The sequence below is a fragment of the Numenius arquata genome, chromosome 12, assembly GCF_964106895.1.
Source record: "Numenius arquata chromosome 12, bNumArq3.hap1.1, whole genome shotgun sequence".
NCBI lineage: Eukaryota > Metazoa > Chordata > Aves > Charadriiformes > Scolopacidae > Numenius > Numenius arquata.
In genome coordinates this window covers 27,795,974-27,818,535 of record NC_133587.1, presented here as the reverse complement: position 1 = coordinate 27,818,535, position 22,562 = coordinate 27,795,974, and the positions used below count along the sequence as shown (strand labels likewise).

The window sequence follows — 22,562 nt, the reverse complement described above, 5'->3', positions numbered from 1 at the left end:
GAGAACTCTGCAGTCAGCATCTCAGATGGCTCTCAATCCATGTTCTGAAGTTTACCCATGTTTAGCTTTAATTGCATTAACATTCACAGCCATACAGGTTTTTGGACTTCTTACAGCCATGCCCGTGGGCACAAAAACCCCATGGGTACTGCAAGGTCTTTCTGTAGCTTTGGCTAGAGAAACAGTGCCCTTAACCCACCTGTGAAGTACTAGCAGATGGCCCAGCATGACATGACCCCAAGCCCGCCTCTACTGAGGGAGATAAGTGGTGAGGAACAACTACTTCAAATCAAAAGCATCTCATCTTTCACACCCCCCAGGAGGTTACAGCATTTCTTCCTCCCCATCTCTTGCAATACTGGGACACAATAACACATGAGGTTTGTGTCAGCAACGTGCCAGCAGTGCCGGTCTGCACTGTCCAACACACAGCCACCACCATCAGCAGTTCTCAAACGCGATTAGAAATTCAGTTCTTCTGAATAAAAATAGCACACATCAGTCTCTGTGGCGCAATCGGTGAGCGCGTTCGGCTGTTAACCGAAAGGTTGGTGGTTCGAGCCCACCCAGGGACGAGCTCCCTTTTAAAGGCTGACAGGAACCTCATGAAGGCCAACAAGAGGAAGGGTCAAGTCCTGCCCCAGTAGATGAACACACCCCCACCCCCCACCAGGCACCAGTAGATGCTAGGGGTCACCCCACTAGAAAGCAGCTTAGCAGAAGAGGACCTGGGGGTGCGGGTGCACACCAAGCGAACATGAGCCAGCAAGGTGCCCTTGTAGCAAAGGCAGCCAACAGTCTCCTGGGCTGCAGTAGGAGGAGCGCTGCCAGCAGGTCCAGGGAGGTGATCTTTGCACCCTCCTCAGCACTAGTGAGACCACACTGGAGTCTAGTTCTGGGCTCCCCCATACAAGAGAGACATAGACATACTCAAGAGTCCAATGAAGGGCCATGAAGATGATTAAGTGACAGGAGCATCCCTCCTATTGAGGAAAGGCTGGAGCTGTTCAGCCTGGAGAAAAGGAAACTGAGGGAGGATCTTATTAATGTATAGAAACACCTGAAGGGAGAGTGCAAAGAGGACAGAGCCAGGCTCTTTTCAGTGGTGCCCAGCGAAAGGACCAGAGGCAATGGGCACAGACTGACACACAGGAGGTTCCAGCTGAACACCAGGAAACACTTTTTTTTTTTTTACTGTACGGGTGAGTAAGCACTGGAACAGGTTTCCCAAGGAGGTTGTGGAGTCTCCTTCCCTGAAGACATTCAAAAGCTGTCTGGACATAGTCCTGGGCAACCAGCTCTAGTGTCCTGGCTTGAGCACTGAGGTTGCAGCACACGACCTCCAGAGGCCCCTTCCAACCTCAACCATTCTGTGACTCATAACACTGTTCAGGAGAAAAAACCAAGTCAAATCACATCTCGGCAGATGTGATTTCTGACCTCCGGCACCCTGAGTACCCAATTAATCTATAACTTCAGCTTTGACTTCATACCAAACTCAGGCATTACCAGTATATAAAGCCCAACTATTACTTCCATAGGCATCCTTTCTTCTGTTCTTCTGGATAACACCTGTCCACACGCTTTGTATCTTTGTCATACATACCCTGAATTAAAGTAATTCATTATGTTTGAAGCTGAAGTTCAATGATTATACATAATCTCTAACCAACTTAAATATATACATTTCTATATTGCCTTAGATATTTAAAGTATATTAATTATAACAAAATGTGTTTATTAATTATGACATAGTCTGTTTACTATATGTAAACAGTCTGTTACTATATGGCATATTATACAATATTTATTATAATTATATTATTATGTATATAATGTATTATACATTAAATGTATTATATTCTACTAAACTGCTTTCATAGTTAGGGCAGCTACTACTGCTCTTCCCTGAACCCCAATTTAGAGCTTTGCTCCTAATCCTTAATCATGAAGTAGCTCCAGATGGAGCTATGTTAAAGAACAAGATTTATGCTGTCATTAACATCTTGAGAGCCACACTCCTCAGATCAGAAAGTCCAGCCTGACAAGCATCAAGAACTGGGAACCAATCGCTCCTGTCAAAAGGATTCAACCAGAAGACTTGTCCCAGAACCAAGTACATCCAGAGATGATCACACATAGAAAACACTAGAAAAAGTTTCCTTCCAATCATGATTTGATACTTTTTATTTTAAGCCTCCTTCTGGTTTTTTGGAGCTTCTAAAATAAAGAACTAGAGCCCAAGAGTTGTAGAACTTCACTAGGAATTTTGCTATCATTGTAGTTAAAATGTGCATAGATGCTACAACAACTAGTAGCATGAGAAAAAAAAAATCCTCAGTAGTTAATCACCATGACATTTTAACTCCAACAGATGTTACTCAGGTACAAGGAGAAAACTTCTTACTCTTGCATAAAAATCAGCCACAGAATGTAAGGATGCAGTAGTACAGTTCTTTGCCTGTATAACCCTTCATCAATTTTTAATTAAGGTGCCACAGGTACTCAAGAGCAAGGTATGTGGAAACCTTACAAAACTTGAAACAGTTTTAATGGACAGCTTCTTCTATTTTTCCCAAAAGCTAACGCTGTTGGAAAGTGACCAGGAAAAACACCTTGTATTTTGCCCTTGAAAGCTCAACGAGTTCTGAAAACCAAACAGTTATTTGTCTGGCAACATGAAAAAGCCCTGCTCAACTAATGTTGCTTCTTGACACCTTCCTGAAGGGCAGCACGACACTGAAAACTACTAGAGGAGCTTTGAGCAAGAAGCAAATACGGGCTGGATGCAGCACCTCCAACATTTCTATCCATCCTCCAGCAGCTAAACAGCAGTAACTTGTGCTGATCATAACAGAGGCTGCCCACGTTTGGCAAGTGTTTGAAAAAAAAAAAAACAAACGCATCTAGTTCAGCCGCAAAACACAGAACACTAAACTATGGGGCATGATTAGAAGGATTCTTGTAGTTCACTATATATCCTTCAGGTTACTGGCAAACAAAGCGACTAAAAAAAAAAATGAAGCGGACAGAGTGGTTCCCACTGCGGTATGTGATGGCAGCAAGACCACCGTTTCCTGAAGTTCTGCCAAGGCTGATGAGACAATCATCAGTATTGTTTGGGGACTTACTGAACTCACGTTTCCATTTTGTTAAGACTTACTTTGAGCCAGATGTTGATCTCATTAGTCCAGTAGGAGAACAGGAAAAGTGATGCTGTAGTTTGGATAAAAGCCCCACTAGCAATAAAAAAAATTAAAAAAAAAAAAAAAAGGCATTTTGAAATATCCAACCACAAACCTGTCCCACCTCCTTTTTTAGAACAGTGGAAGAAACAATCCAAAACAAAACCATAACAACACTTAGTAGTACTCTCTAGTGTAAGTTCAAGAAGATCCAACTGCTGTGCCATATTCTTCCAGGCTACTGTAAAGGCTACAGAAAACCTCTGCCAGTACTTAACTGCCAGTCAGTATTTTTAATATTGACTAGAGAGTAAATGCACTGGAAACAACTTCAGTTTTAACTGTCATTTGTTATCATGTAAGATTTCTCAGTTATCTCATTCTGGTTTGGTATTTCCTTATAACTATCTGCCATGGAAATGGACACATTCTCATTACTTGATGAAGAACAAACAGCTAACCCCAGTATCCCTCAGCTTCCTACTGAAAGCTGAAGGATCTCTTGTGCACACTTCTCCAACCGCAATCCTCAAGATTTCACAGAGACATCGGCGTAAATCAGCAGTAAGCAGAGGTTATGGTACAGCTTGTGGTAGTTTCAGATATGCTTGCATGACAGCTACAACAGTGAAAGTGCACTTAAAGATAATGGTGATACAATTCTGACCTGCAAAGAGGAAAAACAACCTTGAAAGTAGGGGGACAGTCTTATTTTAAAGATGACAGCTTCCCTTCTGCTTTGCCCCCCCCCCCCCAAAAAAAAAAAAGAAAAGGAGAGAAAAGAGGAAGGATTTAAAAGAAATGTAGCAGAATGGGAGTAATTGACACTAAATTTGTTCTAACAAATACTGGAAGCACAGGGACCCACCCCTCCAGTACACAGCTTCTTGACAGAGCAATGAAGAAAGGAGGTGAGACTCTTGGGAAAGCAATTCCTCAGGGTCATAACTGAACATGCTTTAAAGATGAAGACGACAGAAAAGCTAGTTGCAAGTCAATTAGAAAACATCTGCTTTGGGAAAAAAAAAAAAAAAAAAAGCTGTCTCAGCTTCACTAAATATGCTGTTTCAGAATACTTCTCCAACCCCCAAAAAAATTTGGGAGGGAAAGAGGGAGCAAATGACTTCATTCTTTTGCAGAACAATACCCGCTATTCAGAGTACCCTGCAGCTCCTTCCTTTGACAAGAGCTGTCAAATCCGGCAAAGGCAGAATGAAAGATGAATCCAGGTCCTGTGATAAAAGGACCTTTTGTGAGAAACTGAAAATTAAGTCTCTTCTCAACATAGGGATGCACCCAGACTACAAAGAAAATAGGCATAGAAACACCTATACAGGCACCTGCCAGCATTATGATACTTGCACAATATTACTGAAATAACACTAAAATAATTAAGGTATTCAGAGTTTCAATGCTCCTCCAAGTTTCCTCTACCACTAGCCTACCAAAACCAGAAATCCTTTGATCTCAATGCTACCAAACAAGATTTGCTCAGCCCATATATTCTGCATGAGAAAGTTATACAAATCTAGTATTTTAATACAATATGTATGTATATTTAATATTACATTTACATATTTAAATTATCCTACTACATTAACAATACTATAGATACAATATTTTGTAAAAACAACTAGCATGGGTAAGTCTTCAAATGTTGGTATCATTTTCTAGCAAGTGTAAAACAGAATAGAAAACAAAGTTTCTGCATGAAGAATAAAGTGTATTGTAACAGAAGCAGCCAAGACCTGCTGCAAAATACAGATCATGTATGCTGACATTTACACAAAACCTTGCAGTAATAAAAGGCTGTCATTCACTTTATTTACAAGAAACTGCTCAATAGTTCATTTACGGATTGTACTATAGTGATTATTAAAAAAAAAAAAACCAACCCACAACAGCATCCTTGTTTTGTCCTTCAGAAATCAGAAATAATTTGTCTGTAAGAAGTGACCTTGTTTAAACTGTATGTGCTAGGAAATATACAATTCTACAATAGGAAGAGGTTAGAAAAGTTGAATACTGTGGAAAAAAAATTTATTAGTCTATACAAGTCTTCTGAAACAAACCATTGGCTTTGATACAGTAAATTCAAGTGAATACTCATTGCAATAGTCTTTTTCCATACAGAAATCAAGAGGCCCTATGGCTTCCCATTTAGTGTCTGTGACAGGAAGTTTTATTTCTGAACAAGTAGCCACACAAAGCAGACGTGATAGAGATCTTCACAGCCACAGTGAGCTACAGTTTGAGATAAAGTTATATTACAAACATTTAGGAAAATTAGACATCTGTACTGAAGTGTGGCAAACTGATTCACAATGAAAGAACAAAGATGTCATTCAGACCCCTTGCCAAAAATGAAGACTTTCTACAGCAAGTCTAGAGTAGACCACATCATAAAAACCTAGAGTGCAAGAGTACCACAAATTTAGTATATAAATATCACAGGATTAAAACTCCAGTTAAGCCATCAACTGAAGTGATGATTAAAAAGAAAAAAGGGTGTCCCCCAGCTTAGCAAAGGAAGGTTTCAAAGCATCTCTTCAAGAAGGTACTGATGCTAGCTATGGCCTGTGCCAATTTGTATTTTAGACAGCTCTGCTGAAAGACAAAAATTTAGCAGATTTGTCAAAGAACTGTATAATCTTGCTGGTTTTAATACCATAAAAAAGCATTTACTAGAGGAGATGAAATGTAACATTTACAGCTCACACTGTTTTCAAGATCTGTGCACACTATATAGTTCTATAATTTCAAGAGTATTTAAAAATAAGACAAAGAGCAGACAATGCAGTAATGTGTTTCTGTTAGATGGATTTGCTTAAAATAGTTACATGATAAATGTATACAGTTGTAAAATTTTTTAGTGCATTTGTTCTTGCACATTATTTATGCTACTTATAAAAACCTGAAGATTGCAAATTGGGCATGCTTACCATAACATTTTCAAACTGGGAAAGCTGCAGAACATTTTTCCTACAAGTGTTCACTGCCATGATACAAAACAAATATGTGCAAACTGCAAGGTCCCTAAAAATAGCATTTAACGAATTTATGTACAGAAAGATGTCACTATCTGTTTAAATATGCAAAGAATAAGCTTCCCAAAGTTTATAACATAGAGCAATATCCACCACACGCTCCTCCTCCTCCATATCCTTCTTCCTTGTTTGATAACTTTACACCTCTGTTTTGGCTCTCACTCTCCCACAGTCCAGGAGTCTGAATGATTTTTTCAACAAGTTCTTCAAAGGCACACTGTACACCATCACATGTTTTTGCACTTGCCTCTGGAGAAGGGACACAAGAAGTCAAGTGTTAGCATAGCTTCCAATAACTTGTTTAGTAATTCTCTTTTCATTAAATCCCAGCCTACAACCTAGACTTACAACTTCCACAATAACAGTGTAGCAGTGCTAAAATTAGCAGGTATGCAGATTTCTGACACCACATAAGGCAGCACCTCAAAAGACTCTTACTAGAAAAGCTACCAAGCTGAACATCACTAAAATATATGGAGATAGCTAGAGCTTAGCTTTATTTTTCTGCGGAAAGCACTTCAGTAAGAAGAAAGGACAGTTCAACTAAGTTAAGGTGTCCAATAAACCTGGTTGCTGTTCTGTATTTCAGTTCTGTACATCAGTCAGAACTGCAGTACCACCGTATTGTAAAAAGCAAGAATCTATACTGCAGGATTCTCGGTCAGCCTCCATGATAGAACTCATCTGATGAAAAGCAATAAGGGATGTAATTTCTTCTGCAGTTAGGAGAATTCCAGGTAATTTCACTGAGGAGCCTTACCTTGGCTAAGCCCCAGAAATTTGCTCACAGGGTATATTACGAGCGCAACACATACCATCCAAAACTGTACAGTCCCACTAGGGCTCGCCCCACTCTTCTACACAGCCATGCACATATTTATGTAGCATGGAGATACGTATACTTAGTTGTAGTTTAATTTTCATGTTTCTTTTCATGCTCCTGCACTTAACAGCTTGTGCCTTAACCTTGAACTTCTATTTCCACATCTGACAATGTAGCCAAAAAGAAACAGCAAGTTACTAGACAAAGATATGTCACCAGTCAAGAGATGAGGAACATAACTCCAAGTACAGGATAGGTCAATGCACTGCTTTGCTACTGGAGTTATCCTATAAAGTAATCCCTGCTGATCTCTAAATGAAACATGTAATAAACTTATGCATAAAGAATTACTTCATCACCTACTTTAATTTATCATTACAAGGCTTTGCCTACAAGAACCATCTCTTTTTGCAGCACGATGAGACCAACGCATTTGTTCCAGTCATGATTATGTCATTATTCAATCCCACCCACCATTTATAAGTTAATTATATTCCCACCTCTTTTTACATCCCAGTTCTAATACAGACTTCTGTCAAGTACCAGGTCTTTTGCTGTACTGAAAGCTGTCCACTAGTACCAGTTTTCCCTCTTTCATTTTGCTTCTGTTATTAATTTAGCAAGTAGGCTGAGAAAAGAAATCAGACAAAACCCCAAACCTAAAACAAGTTCTGTCAGACTACAGTCTGTATCCTACCCTTAATCATTACGCATTTCAGTATACTCGTCCACAGTTAGTGCACATATCTGGACATATTCGGGGGCAATTTAAAGAAAATAGGAATACCTATTATCCCTGTGTCTACTGCAGCTGAGGAATATCATTAATTGCACTGTATGTAAAGAGACGATCATTCCTACGGAAGTGGTACTTTTCATTATCTAACGAAAATCAAGTAAGAGCTCTGCAAATATCTATAACATACCTATGAACAACATGGAATGTTTTCTTGCAAATTTGAGACCTTCATTTCTGTCAACTTCACGGTTTTCCTATAATAAGACATAGCATTAATATGCATTATTAACAAATCACACCAACAGATTACTTACTGCAGTTGAATTCAGTTTACCTTATCAATCTTGTTTCCAACTAGCATTTTCACTATGTCATTCCTCGTGCAGTACGTTTCCAGTTCATTTAACCAGTTATCCAGCTTGATAAAAGTATCTCTTCTCGTGACATCATAAACTGAAAAATATTAGCAATATTATTTCCACAACAGTTTTCCAAGAAATACAGTTAAGTTACAGAGGAGCAAAAATTATGGCTTTTTGAATTAAAAAACTGAAGGAGCCCCAAGGATTCTATTTACTTATTACAAAGACAACAATTGCAAAAAAGCTGAATATCCACCAGTTTCAAACTATTTAGCATTTGCGTGGGACATAAGTAATAAGCCACGCTAGGAGCAAGAAGGGCAGACAAAAAGCAGACTCTATGTTAAACCTAAAATCCACTACCCAGCAACTATCTAACAGCTACCATTTCAAGCTATGAAAGTATTTTTCGCCTTCATTCTCACTTTCCATGTGCAGACAGGCATAAACAGTTGGTTTCAATCAAATCTATAGCTTGGCTTGCATGAATGAACTTATTTTTAGGAAGCACTTTAACAAAGAAATAGTCAAGAGAAGATTATTAAATAAAGTGAGCGCACAAATCTCAACAGCAGAACTTTCCAGCTTCCAAACAGTGCTTGTTTACTTTTACAGCTTTCAACACTGAGTGCAGGTTTGGTGCCAGCAATTAAGTGACTTGACAAGACATGCCTTGACAGCATCTTCCTATACCAGGAAGATAATGCATCTCAGACTTGGGAAACAGAACATACAAAACAAAACCTACCAGGAAGTCTCATGACAAAGGTTATTTCAAGTTAAATAACTTAACTGGACACAATAACTTACTAAGAATCTCTCAAGTCAGACATCAAAAAAAATTAAACGTACTTCCCTGCCCTTACTTAAGTTAGCTCCTCACTTGTAGCAGTGCAGAAGCAGAACTTCAGAGCTCAGTGCCTAGTTAACAGGTTTCAATATACAAAAGAAAAGCAAAAGAGACTTCACTGTGAAGTTGCAATTACGGAGTTTGGCCTGCGTTTTTCTCACACAGATTGATGCTTTTTATGCTCCCAGCTAGTCTTTTCTAAGTGATTCTGACTGTGTAACATCCCATCAGTATGGGGACACAAATAGCAAAACATCCCAGCCAGACTCCACAGTGTTTATATTAATTTCATTAGGAAAAAGGAACAGCAGAAGAAAAAGAGAAAGCTGTATACATACTGAAACAGAAAGGATACACTGAGGAGAAGAGAAAAAAAAATATTTGTTTTTGACTCTGACCTCAGGAAGGACAGACATAAAACAAAAGCAGTAAGTAAAAGGCAAATTCCTGGCAGTACAGGGACAGCTCCAAGATATCCTTTCAAATAGCATTAGCTTTTTATGTCATGTAAAAATCCATGGTTCTCAGGTCAGTGTGACTCACTACATGAGAAAGAGGTCAGGCATCAAACTCAAGATCCTTTAATATACAAGTTGTTCAAGACAAACACAATGATTTTTAATATTAATTAGACATTATAGACAGGTTATATGAGTTTGTATAACTCCAATGCATGAGAAAACCACAAACTTATTCAAAATAGTGTACAAAGCTATACTTACCTAGGATAACACCTTGTGCACCTCTATAGTAACTGGGCGTTAATGTTCTGAACCGCTCCTGGCCTGCAGTATCCTAAAAAGCCATTCAGAAAGTTCCATTATTAATTTGAGCAGAATCTAGTCTAGTTCTCAGCTATTCTGCTTCTAATGCACATACAAAATAAGATTCAAAGTACATTCAACTACCAGATTAACTGAGTTTATACCCTCCCCTGCTGTTTTACTGCACACTAACTTTGAGATTTTACAAAGTCTGTCCTGGGAAACACCTTTAAACTGTTAGGTGTACTAAATAACTGGACTACATAGCAATAAAATAGCCATTTCTACAGAAGCATTTGCTCTACAGCTAGAACGGCTGCAACCGGCATGAAAGAAGCACAGCTGCAGTACTAAGATACTGTAACAAGCATCAAAACCCATCGCAACAAAACTAGCTCCCTCACTTCAACCACCTTGGTCCAATTAAATTTGATTCAGTGCCAGGGTAAAAGCATTTAACAGGCTATGACAGAAAAGCAGAAATAAGTCAAAGGTTTTCCTGTTTTTAAGTAAAGTTTAATTTACAAGTTTAATTTAAAGTGTCAACAACTCTGCAAAAAAAAATATTAGAATGCTGTTTTCTTATCAGAGATTACATTACAGTGCACACTCATTGCAGACTTTATGCATAGAAGATTTAAGTAACTTCATCCAAGTTACCCCGCATTAGAAGCAACACATGAAACACTGTGGATTCAAAATGGTTCACTGCCAAAGAGCCTGGAAAACTGAACTCTACTTCCAACATTCTACACATCACTCAATGAATCCCACACATCTCAAACCGGTTTTGTATCATCATCCACCTTTACAAGCTTTTCTTCTACAGTTTACCTCAGAATTATTTATTATTATTATTATGAAAGAAGATAAACCCTGAATTAATCCTATGTAATATTTTCCAACCCATGATCACTTATCATTCTGCTATCAGTCTAGTTTTCCTCCTATATGTCTATTTGTCTGTCAGGTTGTTGCAGCTCTTTTCCTTGCCAAACCCATTTATTTTAGTGATGATTACTATTGTCTCACTAAGACATAAGTCCTGTTTGTTAGTCCAGATATGAAACACCCTCAAAGCAACAGAAGTATTGCATCATACATTTCATGTTCCACTACTACTTCCCAAGGAAGGAAAGGTCAGGTATCTTGCTTATATGAGAAACAAGGTTTTATTCTTGCTTGCTGCAAGAAGTCACAACTGAGTCCGAATATTCAAAAGGTGCTTCAAGTCACACAAGTGTGGAGGCTAGTTTGCAGAATGGAGGAAGTTTAAAAAAGCTTGGAAATACTCTTTCTTTCTTCACTTGACATGAGTTTAGAAGTTCGACTTGTAACCAGAGTAGATGTTGATCACTATAACTAAGATGACAAACACTGCCTCTCTCTCTTTCAGCTCTATCTGCTACAAATAACATTGACCTTGAGCCTATAAAAGCCATTGTCTGAGGGCTATGAAGTTTTCAGGCTAAAAATTCTTTTGAGAGATAACATTTGAGCATAAATTGAGCATGCAACAGTAATTCTTAACCTATTAATACACTACTAAGTTTTGCCTAAAACGTTTTAGGTTAAGAAGTGCATCCTTTTGAAACCTGTCAAGTACAGACAAGAATGATGCATACAGTGAAGTCTCAGATTAGTGAGGGCTAACTCTTTAGAAGTTAAACAATGAATTACTCCTTAAAAAAAATAATCTAGGAATGGTCACGTTCACTGTTTTAAAGTCCAATTGATTTAGTACTATTTTATTCCTCTTTTTCTCTACTCCTATCCCAACCAGACCTGGAATCGGTGCTGCAGAAGCAGCTCATAGGCAACAGAATCGTCCCTTAAGCCAGTTGTCCCACAGCTCGTTTCACCTTCTGAATGGTTCATTATTAACCTCACACTCCTCCAAATCACCTCCATATAAAATAGAAAAGGATTCTACACAAACTGTATATTAGACAGGCCATCACTACTCCTAAAGCAAAGCAATACATCAAGAACTTAGGACAGACTTACCCATATTGCCAGTTTAGCTTTGTTTCCATCAACTGAAATAGTTTTCACCTTGAAGTCCACACCTAGAGGAGGAAAAGTATTTTAGTTCTTCAAACACACTGCAAACATTTTTGAGAGACCAAGTAAAGAGCAAAGAAAAAAAAACCAAACCCAGAAAACAAGCTGTGTTTTGACAGGAGCAGAAAAAGTAAGTTTCGTCAGCTACTTATGAACCTTGCTTAAAACTCAAGGTTTTGTTGCTGACAGGCTTTTGCAAAAGCCTGAGGGCCTTTTCAGCCATTGACTCAAAATATTTTATGAAATAAGGCAAATACTACATTTCCTGTATTAAAGCACATATTCCAGGACAAATATTCAAGTTTATAATTGAAACGGATTAACTTCCTATTCATTACTTGTACATGTGTTCTTGAGTATGTCTGTGGTCTTGAGGAACAACATACTTTCAAAATAAAGAAGGAAGCTGCAGTAATGTAGCTATTTGCTGTTTCCCTATCTCAAACTATCTGACCAAATCCCATCAAGGTGATCATGCGGAGGTAAATTGATATAGACAGAGACTCATCTACTACATGATTGCTGTCCTGTGAGAAATAATGTTAGATGACAGTAATTCCTCTAAAACCCATGTCAAATAAGCTTCTGATGATTCAAACAGTATATCTCTTACAGGGATTCCAGCAACATCAAGGACTCACCAATACCACACTCAGTGACCAAGGGAAAAAAAAAAAAAAAACAAAAAAAACCAGACAACGTGCTGTTGATAAGTCATCTACCTCAACATCTGATAATTCCCCTCCACCACCTTTTTTTTTTTTCTTTTTAAATACACAGGAACTAGCAGCCTATCACTTGCTGAAGGACAAGCTGCACAAAACTCAAGCCAAAGAGGACAAGATGCTATTGACTGTGCAAATTTAAAGGATACAGCAATACACATCAGTTTGAAAGGCTGAGTACAGTTATGATCCATTTTTCTGTAATTTAATCCTTCGGTTACCAATAGCAAGTAACTGGAAGTATGTTTCAATTATTTTGGAGTGACTCTCACTCCCCACCAGACAGCAGCCATGAAATGAAGTAGTAGTTTGGAAAGTTGATACTTTTGTATGAACAACTTTCAAGCGTAACGGCAAACTTCCCTCACTTTGACTTAAAATGGTAGTTATTTTACTTGTTACAATAAGAATTTCTGTTTTAACTATTCTAACACAAATTGTTTAAGTAGGGCCTCATGATAAGTGTGCTGCACTTATATTCCCAAGGCCACACAGATTACAAACAAGTACAAACAGCTGCCAAAATGCATTCAACTTACAAAGTCACAAAGGGTATACAGGATGCTTAAGAAACTGCGCATTGCAAGCAGATTTATGACTTCACAGCAACAGAGGTTTAAAAGAGCTTTATTAAAAAAAAAAAAAAAATACACACAATTTTTATTCCACTGTTTCACAGTTCAGCTCACTACTGTTCCCTGAAGCGTTGAGTAATTTTCAGACTACATTCTTCACTGGAAAAAGCTCATATTCTTTATCTAAAGCAAAATTTTGCCAAAGTACATTAACTTTTGCAGTAACTGAACAGAACTCCATTTTTTCAGGGACTAAAACTCTTAGTCCCTAACTTAGCAGTAGTATAATGCTCCATGCCATGCATAAGGATGGTACGCTATTCTAGAGTTATGTTCACAGAAAAGAACAGTCACTATTAACTTCATTTTAAACACCACTTCTTAGAGCATTACCTAGTTCATAGAAGACTCCTATGCTAGCAAGTGGATTCAAATTGATCATAGAATGGTTTGGATTAGAAGGGACCTTAATGATCAAGTTCCAACCCCTCTGCCATGGGCAGGGACACCTCCCACTAGACCAGGTTGATCCTAAAGAACATCCTGTCCTGCCAATTTTACAGCACTCGGCAGCAACTTTTAGACTAATAGAATCTCTTCTTCCACTCTAATTGCATATTATTTTCCCTAAACTGTAAAAATCACCATTGCTCAGCCAGAATGTCCAAGAACTCAAAGTGCATTCTTTTATCCATTAGTCTGACATCAAAACTCGTAACTTTAGATATTTTAAGTCTATCAGATACTTAACATAAAAAAAACCAAAATTATGTCATAGTAGTGTCATGAAGGAAAACTTTTTTCCTTAGGATAAATGTATTAGGTGTATTTTGAAGCCACAGTATCCTTCTCCCATTCAGTAAACAGATTCAGTATCTTGTGTCTGCACAGTTCTGCAATTTTCATTTAATGGAAAGTGCATATACACCTTTATGTCAGCCTTGCTGCTGGCTTAAAATTAAAAGATAATGCTTTAAATTCTGCAAGAGCAATGCAAGTAAACTAAGAAATTGTAACAGTGAATAAACCCCACGTGTTATAGACTGATTACTGAAAAATAAAAGTATGAAAATGAATGAATAGCACACAAAAATATACCCTTTAAAGTGGTCAAGGCATGGCAAATACAATTCTCTAACATCAAGGAGCACAACACATAAAAAAGCCTGTTAACAAAAACAAATCTTGTAAGTAACTGGTTTTGATTATCAATCTGCCATAAGAGGACAAGTAGAAAAAATGCAGGGCTCGAGTATCTTGTTAAATTGAACAAACAGGGTAGTTATGTTCCCTAAATACTTCAGTGAAATACAGACATGTTTATGTGACAGGTGTCAGATCTGAGCTTGCAAGAGTGATGTTTCTACCCTTGACAACAGAAAGCTGACTGCTTTCCACAGAAGCAAGGCAGTACTACTAGACTGTACTCCTGTGTTGACACCTACTGCCTCGGCACTACACACTAACATACTACGGGCTTACAGTCTGCAAGGAATAGCTCTGTCACCTCCACACTGCTCTTGCATTTAGGCCAGTATGCCATGCTGGATTTACAGGGAGCGTAAAATCAGCTCGATTGTATTATTTGTGTTGTAGGTAACCAACAAGTTGGACAGCTTAGAGTTGGAGGACTCTAAGTGCAACAAAGGCTACAAAATTAAGATAAATCAGATCTGTGCAACACGTTACTTCACTTATGAAATAGGAATTGCACTAAACACTTATCTAGACTCTCTCATACAAAGAGCAAGCAAGTAACGACAAGCATGAGCAGTAGGGACAACAGAAAATACTGGGGTATATATAGTTTGATAAGATCCATGTGATAAAGCCTGGTGAACAAGTTAGCCTCAAGAGAAAGCAAGGAGGACCGGCGATCTGCTAGGTTGAATAAAATATGGTTAATCCAACTGAAGTTAAAATATTTGCTCAAGGTAGCTTATTCTTCTGAGAACACCACAGAATTTACAAAATTCTGAAACAGAAAACCCACACAAAACAATAGTTTAGGGTATCATTTCAATTGCACGCTGAAGGTTTATGCAAGATACAAAGATAAAGTACATCTCAACAGGTCATTACAACGTACCAGTTGTGCTGCAGCCAAGGCTTTCAGTCAATCCATTCATTTTGGAAAAGCATCATACTTTGTAGTTTCAACAGGAAAGCCTTAACACTATTTAAAAACCTCTTCCATCTCTAAACTCAAAACAAAAAAGGGTTTAATCAGAGCAAAAAGAAATCCAGGTCGAGGTTCACAAAGCGTTTTGGCTTTTCACCATATTGCGAGTACCTGAATTCGGCATCTTCATGCAGCAGGAAACAGTTAACTCCAACAATTCACTCCAAGTACTTTACCTACACGAACAACAAATCCTGCCCTGAATTTAAAGCTGACACATTGCTTCTTAGTAATACATTCACCAGAAAAATGGCAATGCTACCACCTCGTAATTTTTAAAAAAGGATAAAAGAAAACAAATAAGAACAACCAAGATTCTGTTCCCCTTCCAGTTAAGTGGGGAAAAAAAAAAAAAAAGAAAGAAAAGAATCTGCTATCCCACATGAGTGCTCCACACACCATGCTATAGGACTTTCACAGCTAAGGTCACAGGAGCTCTACTGCACAATACTACTATGAACACCAGCCAGAAGGGCCTAACAGCTAGGGCAACCTAGGCCAGCATTTTCTCAGTCTCTAGAAACTTCCTTTTCCTGTCAAATAATCATATTCATTCCAGATTAGTATATTTGTTTCAGAACTCAATTTGAAGTAATGCTCACATTGAGTACTCTTCCTCCTCTTCTGCCTCAGAAACAGAGCAGAGTAGGACCTGCTACTGGCAGGGTACCATCTACCAGTAGTAAACCGTGAGTTGTTGCTATTTAACAGCCAACATTAGCTACCACACATGCTATTGTGCATTTTGACAAATTCCAAAGAGGAAGAATTACTTCAGGAAATAAATCCTTAGTTTCTCAAACAGTGCACTGATGTCAGTTTTTGACACTGATAAAGAGTATTATGGATGAACGGCAGAATGAAAAAAAACCACACAATTAAGGAAAAAAAAACCAAAAACATACAAAACCAGTAAGGCTGCCCACACCAAGACCAAACTAGTCTACTGGTATCCAAAACCTCACAAAAGCTAAAGTAGCTTTTCTGCACTGACTCCCTGGCCCACATGGCTGACATATCAAGAAAGACACATGATTTGAAGTATCTACAGTGCCAAAAGTATTTAGATTAGAATACAGGATTGCCATCTTCACCACCTGGTCTGTTCCAGTCCTGCCTGCTTCCTTCCATGCTATCCTCCCTCATGAACTGAGGTAGGGCTACTTGCACAAGTTTTTACAAGCAGTGAAATGAACAAAACTAGGCCATGTTCCTCCCCTCAGCTGCTCAGTGCTATACGTGAAACAGTACTCCTGTATCTTATTAACATTAAGGAAAAATAGATCAATTTATTGACTTCTTAACCAATTAGAGCTGGCTTTGTTTACCAACAGCTGAACTCAAGGCAAAAATTTGATACAAGTCCTTAGCCAGAACTTTTCCTATAGAGAAAGTAAAAAATGCAATTGAAATGCACCATGTGGAAAAGTCATCTCTACTTTTCCTTACTTCAGTTATTAATTTGGCATAGAGCTGCATCACATTCTTAGAAGTTTCATCTTGCTTCCTTTGACAACCATCTACATAGTATATCCTGCATTCTGGGTCACTCTCCTCCAGTACAACTGACTTCACTGTTGGTAGGTATATCAACATCGCAACAACACATCATTGCTTTTTTCCCAGCAGCTCTAGAGTCTTGGCTCTCTCCCATTTTTCTCAAGAGTCTAGCTGCCAAGGAACTGATCACTATGTAGGAGAGAAAAAGACACACTGTTATTTCCTCCCTGTAGAGGAAAAGCCAGGGAGCCCAGTACACACAAATATTGTCAGAAGTTGCAAGAGCAAACATCCCCTACTAAAGAGAGTCACAAGTTTTCATAAGATAGCTAACAAGTATCATATTACAGAGAACACAAGTTCTGGACAGTAATATTATCATGCAAACAACTTGATAGCTATCTTACACAGATAAGTCAGTAGAAGACATAACAGTAGCTCTTATATTTCCATTTTAGCCTTAAATGCTGGCAATCAGTGAACTGCAGGTTGTTCCACTAAAGCTTTTTACTGCCCATACCTATGACTTGCATACTCATGGTGAAGGGTGGGTGATATTTATACCTGTTTTCCTAGCCAAAGATATATTTTTACATAAAGGGGAAAACCAGAGGCCAGTACAGTCAGTGCTCTGCACCAATAAGCACTGCATGCTGCAACTGTGTCCACATCATTCTTTCCTTACAGAGAAGCCGACACATCTGAACTTCGCTACCGGTTAGGCAAGTCTGAACAAACTACAATTTTGTACTGAACTTGGTATAAATTTTTCTAAGGTAGCATCAGCACATACTTACCAATTGTTGCTGCAAGTTCCGGGTCAAACGTATCATCCGTGAACCGCAGCAGAAGGCTGATAGAGAGCAAAGAAAAGTAAGAGTTACTATTATTGCAGCATATCTATAGCTTGCCAGAAGCCTATAAATTACAAGTCTAAAAGTAACAGCAGGACCACATAGCTAAATAAAAATACATCTCATTTTTCCATAATTTTTCTCCTAAAAAAAAAGACGGGAACATGAAATAATACAGTAGACACGCTTTGCTAGAAAAGCCCTGGCCTTTTCTCTGCATCTATTACCAAATATGTCTCCCTGAAAACAAAGTACCACAAAAGTTGTCAAATCAGTTGCCTAAACAGTCACATGGTCTGCTTCTCAAAGCATTTTACTTCTATCTTATTCTATTTTTGTTCTCCCAGAATTCAGTATAAAGGTGATTTTTTTTGTTTCATATTGCCTCATACAGTGTTTCTGTAAGCTTAAGACAAAAATTCCAAGTCAGCTTTTCATCCCAGAAATAACTCCTTGAACTGAGCACACGCTGGAACACTATTGACTACACCCATCAGAAATGAAATTTACGAGTAGAATCATCTCCCCATTGTTTTATGATTTTGATTCTTTTTGCATATAAGGACTTTCACACACACAACATTTCCCCCTATCCTGATGCGTATGTTTGCTACCAATACAACTAAGATTTACCAGCACATCACACCATAGTAGTTGGGTACCTAGAAGAAGTGCCCATAATACCACCATACTTAATAAAAAATAATATGTAAATATTTTGGCAAAAGACAAAGATTCTCAGCATACAGTTATTTAAATCACTGGTCTTATGCATCTGTGGCAAGTGTATATTAACATGTGGCAGACAGCAGTCTGCTGTAACTGACAGCTTCTATTCATTTCCAGGCTAGAGAAACAAAACAAAGCCCTATTTATTTTTCTGTCTTCTCTCCCCTATGCTTTTTCACTCCTCTTCTCTTTTTGGATGTGAATTTAGCAGTCAACTCCTTAGCATTTGGACACAGTCCCGCATTGACAGAAAAGTGACTACTGAATTTCCTTCACTTTAATAAGGCTGGGTGACAAACTCAGAAGTTAACCATAGACCAACCTTTTTTTCTCTACTCCAGAAGTCCAAAACCAAATGGCAGCTTTATTTATCAAAGAATATTAATTTTTTTAAAAAATTGATAGTACATAGGTTTTTACTGGTACCTTCAGACGGTTTATCAGGATGCTATTTAAGAGCAGCTATTTTCAGTTAAAACCAAAACTAGTTTAACTCAAAACAGACAAAATATGTAACCCTCATAGTGCCACTAGACTAAAAACATCAGTTTACAAGTCTTGAGTGCTAAGCCCAGCCAACTCCTACTTTCCCCACCTTCCAGCTGCAGATATCATCTTCTACAAAGCACAGCACACTCACAGGGACCAGGTTTAAGACAGTACTTGGTTCAGAAGTCAGGATTCCAACCACTTACTACACCATGCTAATACAAGTTTAACATCTGACCCTACCTGGTCAAGTAATAGGTAAGTAACACAAATTCAGGAATAGTTCAATATTAAGACCCTGTACCTGAATAACTGTAGTGTTATCATTTCAGAGCTATTTTATTTCCTCTACACAAAGTCTCTTCCAACAATATGAAGAAAAAAGCACATAAGTAGGTACACAAAAGCATTGTGCATACTACCTGTTTCAGGAAAGATTCTTCCACATGGCCACATATAAAACAGATGACCTCAACTAAAAGAAATTTGCTCAGATCATGTCTGTCACCAGAGGCCTACTGTATTACATTATCAATTCAGCAGCTAACTCAAAAGGAGTGACTGACAGATTTTTAACAAACAAGGTGGGTTTTCTTCTAATTAGCAACTCATATGTTACTTAGGCTCATGGTATAATACATAGATTACTTCCATAAAAACATCAAATCTGACACGACTAGTGTGGTACATTCCCAGATGCCCTCCCGCATCTATATCCCCCTTCCTTTATTAAGAACTATGGCACTAACAAAAAAAGTTAAAGCAAAAAAAATACTAAAAGACAAAAAAGGTAGCTTAGACAAAAGCCATGAAAAGGGCAGGGGGTAAAGGGGAGTGGAGGAAAGCAGCCTCGAAATACTTGAGAAAGAGTATAATCAGCCAGCAGAAGAATCAGTGGTAGAACTACTTCACTGCCTACCTTATATCCCCCTGTGTCCCTCCCCCTTACACTCAGTACGTGACTTGTGACTTTACGTGTACATATTATGGATCAGATTAACGCCAAAGTGCTATGGGGCTGTAAAAGCACATCCATCTTCACACGACATAAGGCTGCGCTGGACACAGGGAGGCCCAGATCCCCCTGGCCAGGCCGGCAGAGCTCTGCTCCGTCTCAGTTTCCAACTGGGTCACCAGCTCTCCCCTCCCCGCCGCGGGGCCGCCGGCTGGGGGAGGGCTGCGGAAGAGGCCGACAGCCCCGAGCAGGGGCAGCCCCCCGCCTGTAGGAGGGCTGACCGAGAAGGAGCGAGGAAGCTCCCCCCCCCGCGGGGCCTAGCCCTCCTCAGGGCAGGCCGCGCCCAGGCCGAGGTGGGGTCGTCCAACGCGGCGCCACGGGAGACAGGGCCGGGCCCGCCCGGTGCCCCGCGTCGTGGCAGGAGAGGCCGGGGGAGGCGGGCGCCCCCTCACCTGGACTTGCCGACGCCACTTTCGCCGATGATGAGGATCTTGAGGGTAGTCAGCACGTCCTCGTCCATCCCGTCAGCGCGCCCAGCCCAGCCCAGCCCCGGCCCAGCCCGACCCGACCCCAACCGACGCTCCCTGCGCAGGCTGCGGCGGCACCGCCTGCGCCTGCGCACCCCGCCGCCGCCTTGTCACTCGCCCCCTCGGCCGCGGCCCCGCGCATGCGCCGCGGGCGCCTCAGGTGTGCGGGGGGGAGCGAGAGGAAAACACCCCCCGCCCCTGCGGGCGGCGCATGCGCAGCGGGGTGGGGGCCGCCGCCCGGTGTTTGTGTACGGCGGGCGGTGCGTGCGCGCCTGCGCGCTGGGGGTGCCGCCTGCGCGCGCCTGCGCGGCGGGGCACAGGGGGGTGGAGGGTTCGGGCCTGAGGGGACGCCATCAGTTGTGTCAAGGGCGAGCCGCGGGCCGGAGCGTCCTCGGGGGAGGGGAGCGCTCCGAGGAGGCTGCCCTTGGAGTTTTCAGCTTCTGTTGCCGTCAGGATCGGTGGGGAAGGGAGAGGGCTTGAGCCGCAGGATGGCAGCGAGCCAGCTCCCTGTGCCGAGGCAGGGCGGGCAGCCGCTGCTCCGGGTGGAGAACAGCTGGTCAGGAACCCACCACCAAAAAAAAAAATAATGACTATAAGCCCCCCAAGTGTCCAGCAGTGTCGGCCAGTTGGTGCTGTACACTTCGACCAGAAAAATTCTCCCTCCATTAGGAGCCCTAAATGTTCTTCTAAAACTTGATTCCAGTGAGAAAGCCTCCTAATAACCCATTTGGCTAACCTATTATGGCTCAAAACCTACCTCAGACCATGTGGAAGAAAGTGCGACTCTGAAATTTAATCAAGCATATGGCTGATGTGGGTGTGAAACTGCCCTTGGCCTGTGCTGTAGTCCTCGGGCCAGCGAGGCAGCAGCTCTTCATCCCCAGGGGCTGACTCACCAGCGCGCGTCAACGGCCCTGGGCTCTTCTGTAGTCACAGAAAGATCTGGCCTGAAAGATCAGGCCACGCCAGCGGTTTGCACAGGGCAGATGCCCTGGTGAGACTGTGGTGGTTTTCGTCAGAATGCTGGCTGCAGAGGGCACAGTTCTTCTAGCAAAGTCCTGCCTTCGCTGGGCAGTCTCCTTCAGTTGAGATATAGGGTCAACACCGTAACCGTTTTTTGGTGGTTGTGTGGTCAACCTCTCTGGTGCCTTGCTCGTTCCGCTTTCAGGATCTGCTCTTCTGCCTCTTTTACCTCAGAAAACTAACTCCCAGGAGAAGTACAATAACAGTAATTATCTTATTAAATTATGGTGCTATATGCTTTAATTAAACGTGCGAATGGCTGGCTGTGTTTATACCAGGACTGTGCCTGTTTATTAGTAATAATCTGAGGTTTGTTGAAGGTGTGACTTAGTTCTGGGTTGGATTGTGCTTTGCAGTCATACAAGAAAGCAGTATGTCTGTACTCTGTAGTTTTTGTTGAAGTGGATAGGAGCTGTAGGGTATTAGCATGGAACAGGATGAGAATCTGAATTTGGAAGGTGCACCCAAACAGCGAAGTATTCTGCCAAAGATACTGAATCCCTTGAAGACAGAAAGTATTTGTATACTGGAATTTTATTTTTTTCTGTCGTAGCCATAGTATCAAACTGTTCAATATGGATATTAGTCCTGATTCAGATTATAACTCTATACCTCACTCAGAATGAAGGGTTGGCAAGGATGGCATTCAGATCCTTGACCTTAATGATGAGCAGATGCAAGAAACCTGCCCTAAATGAGCAGTCCCATAGCTCATGCTTATGGATGCGGTGCTTTAGACCTTCCTGAGCACGGCCTTTGAGAATAGGTGTTTCTCCGTGTTGTCCTCCTCCAGGTGGAACGATGTAGTCCTCTCGCTCCAAGATTGGATCTGGCTGCTGCAGTCAGTCTGTTTGCTGCCTGTGGACAGGCAACTCTGGAACTTTAACTCCGGAAAACCAGGCCATGTTGTGCTTTTTTCATCCCTATTACAGGAGCCAGCGGTAGTGGACAATTAAAGTAGCTCAGACCTATCTCCTTCAAAATAGGAGTATTATTTATTCACTGAAAGATGTACAATAATCAGGGCAAAATATGTACTCATTTTCTTATCAAGCTTTTGTAGGGTTTCTTCAGTGAAGCCATCTCCAGGTTGGGAGGACATCGAGCTTGCTGTACTTCATGGGTGTCTGACTATTTTCTTGCATGCTTTTCACTACCCATCAGGAGCC

The 22,562-nt window shown here is 40.4% G+C and overlaps 1 protein-coding gene and 1 non-coding gene across 4 annotated transcripts; one reads left to right on the top strand and one right to left on the bottom strand.

Annotated features, from left to right (window-relative positions):
- Positions 1–501: 501 nt before the first annotated feature.
- TRNAN-GUU (transfer RNA asparagine (anticodon GUU)) lies at positions 502–575 on the top strand. Its single transcript has one exon. It is a non-coding gene; the product is annotated as a tRNA-Asn (tRNA).
- Positions 576–4,674: 4,099 nt separating this feature from the next.
- RAB18 (RAB18, member RAS oncogene family) lies at positions 4,675–20,570 on the bottom strand. Of its 3 annotated transcripts, XM_074156865.1 has the most exons (7): positions 20,296–20,570; positions 17,614–17,669; positions 11,778–11,839; positions 9,729–9,801; positions 8,129–8,247; positions 7,982–8,048; positions 4,675–6,481 (listed from the first exon to the last, which is right to left on the bottom strand). In XM_074156865.1, exons 1-7 carry the CDS (start codon positions 20,361–20,363, stop codon positions 6,303–6,305), a joined length of 624 nt encoding a protein of 207 aa, XP_074012966.1. In that variant the 5' UTR covers positions 20,364–20,570; the 3' UTR covers positions 4,675–6,302. The 3 variants fall into 3 exon arrangements, with proteins under 3 accessions (XP_074012966.1, XP_074012968.1, XP_074012967.1); XM_074156866.1 differs by lacking the exon at positions 7,982–8,048 and having other exon boundaries at positions 5,217–6,481; positions 20,296–20,447; XM_074156867.1 differs by lacking the exons at positions 8,129–8,247; positions 9,729–9,801 and having other exon boundaries at positions 4,692–6,481; positions 20,296–20,409.
- Between the last annotated feature and the right edge of the window lie 1,992 nt (positions 20,571–22,562).

Bases quoted from the DNA above. Each gene is read 5' to 3' on its own strand.
- RAB18 (XM_074156865.1), bottom strand. From the start codon at position 20,363: ATGGACGAGGACGTGCTGACTACCCTCAAGATCCTCATCATCGGCGAA. The intron at 11,840-17,613 runs GTAAGTATGTGC...TTCCTCCTCTAG, and splicing joins GGAACTTGCAGCAACAATTG to GTGTGGACTTCAAGGTGAAA. The intron at 6,482-7,981 runs GTATGTTATAGA...TCCCTTCTCCAG, and splicing joins ACATTCCATGTTGTTCATAG to AGGCAAGTGCAAAAACATGT.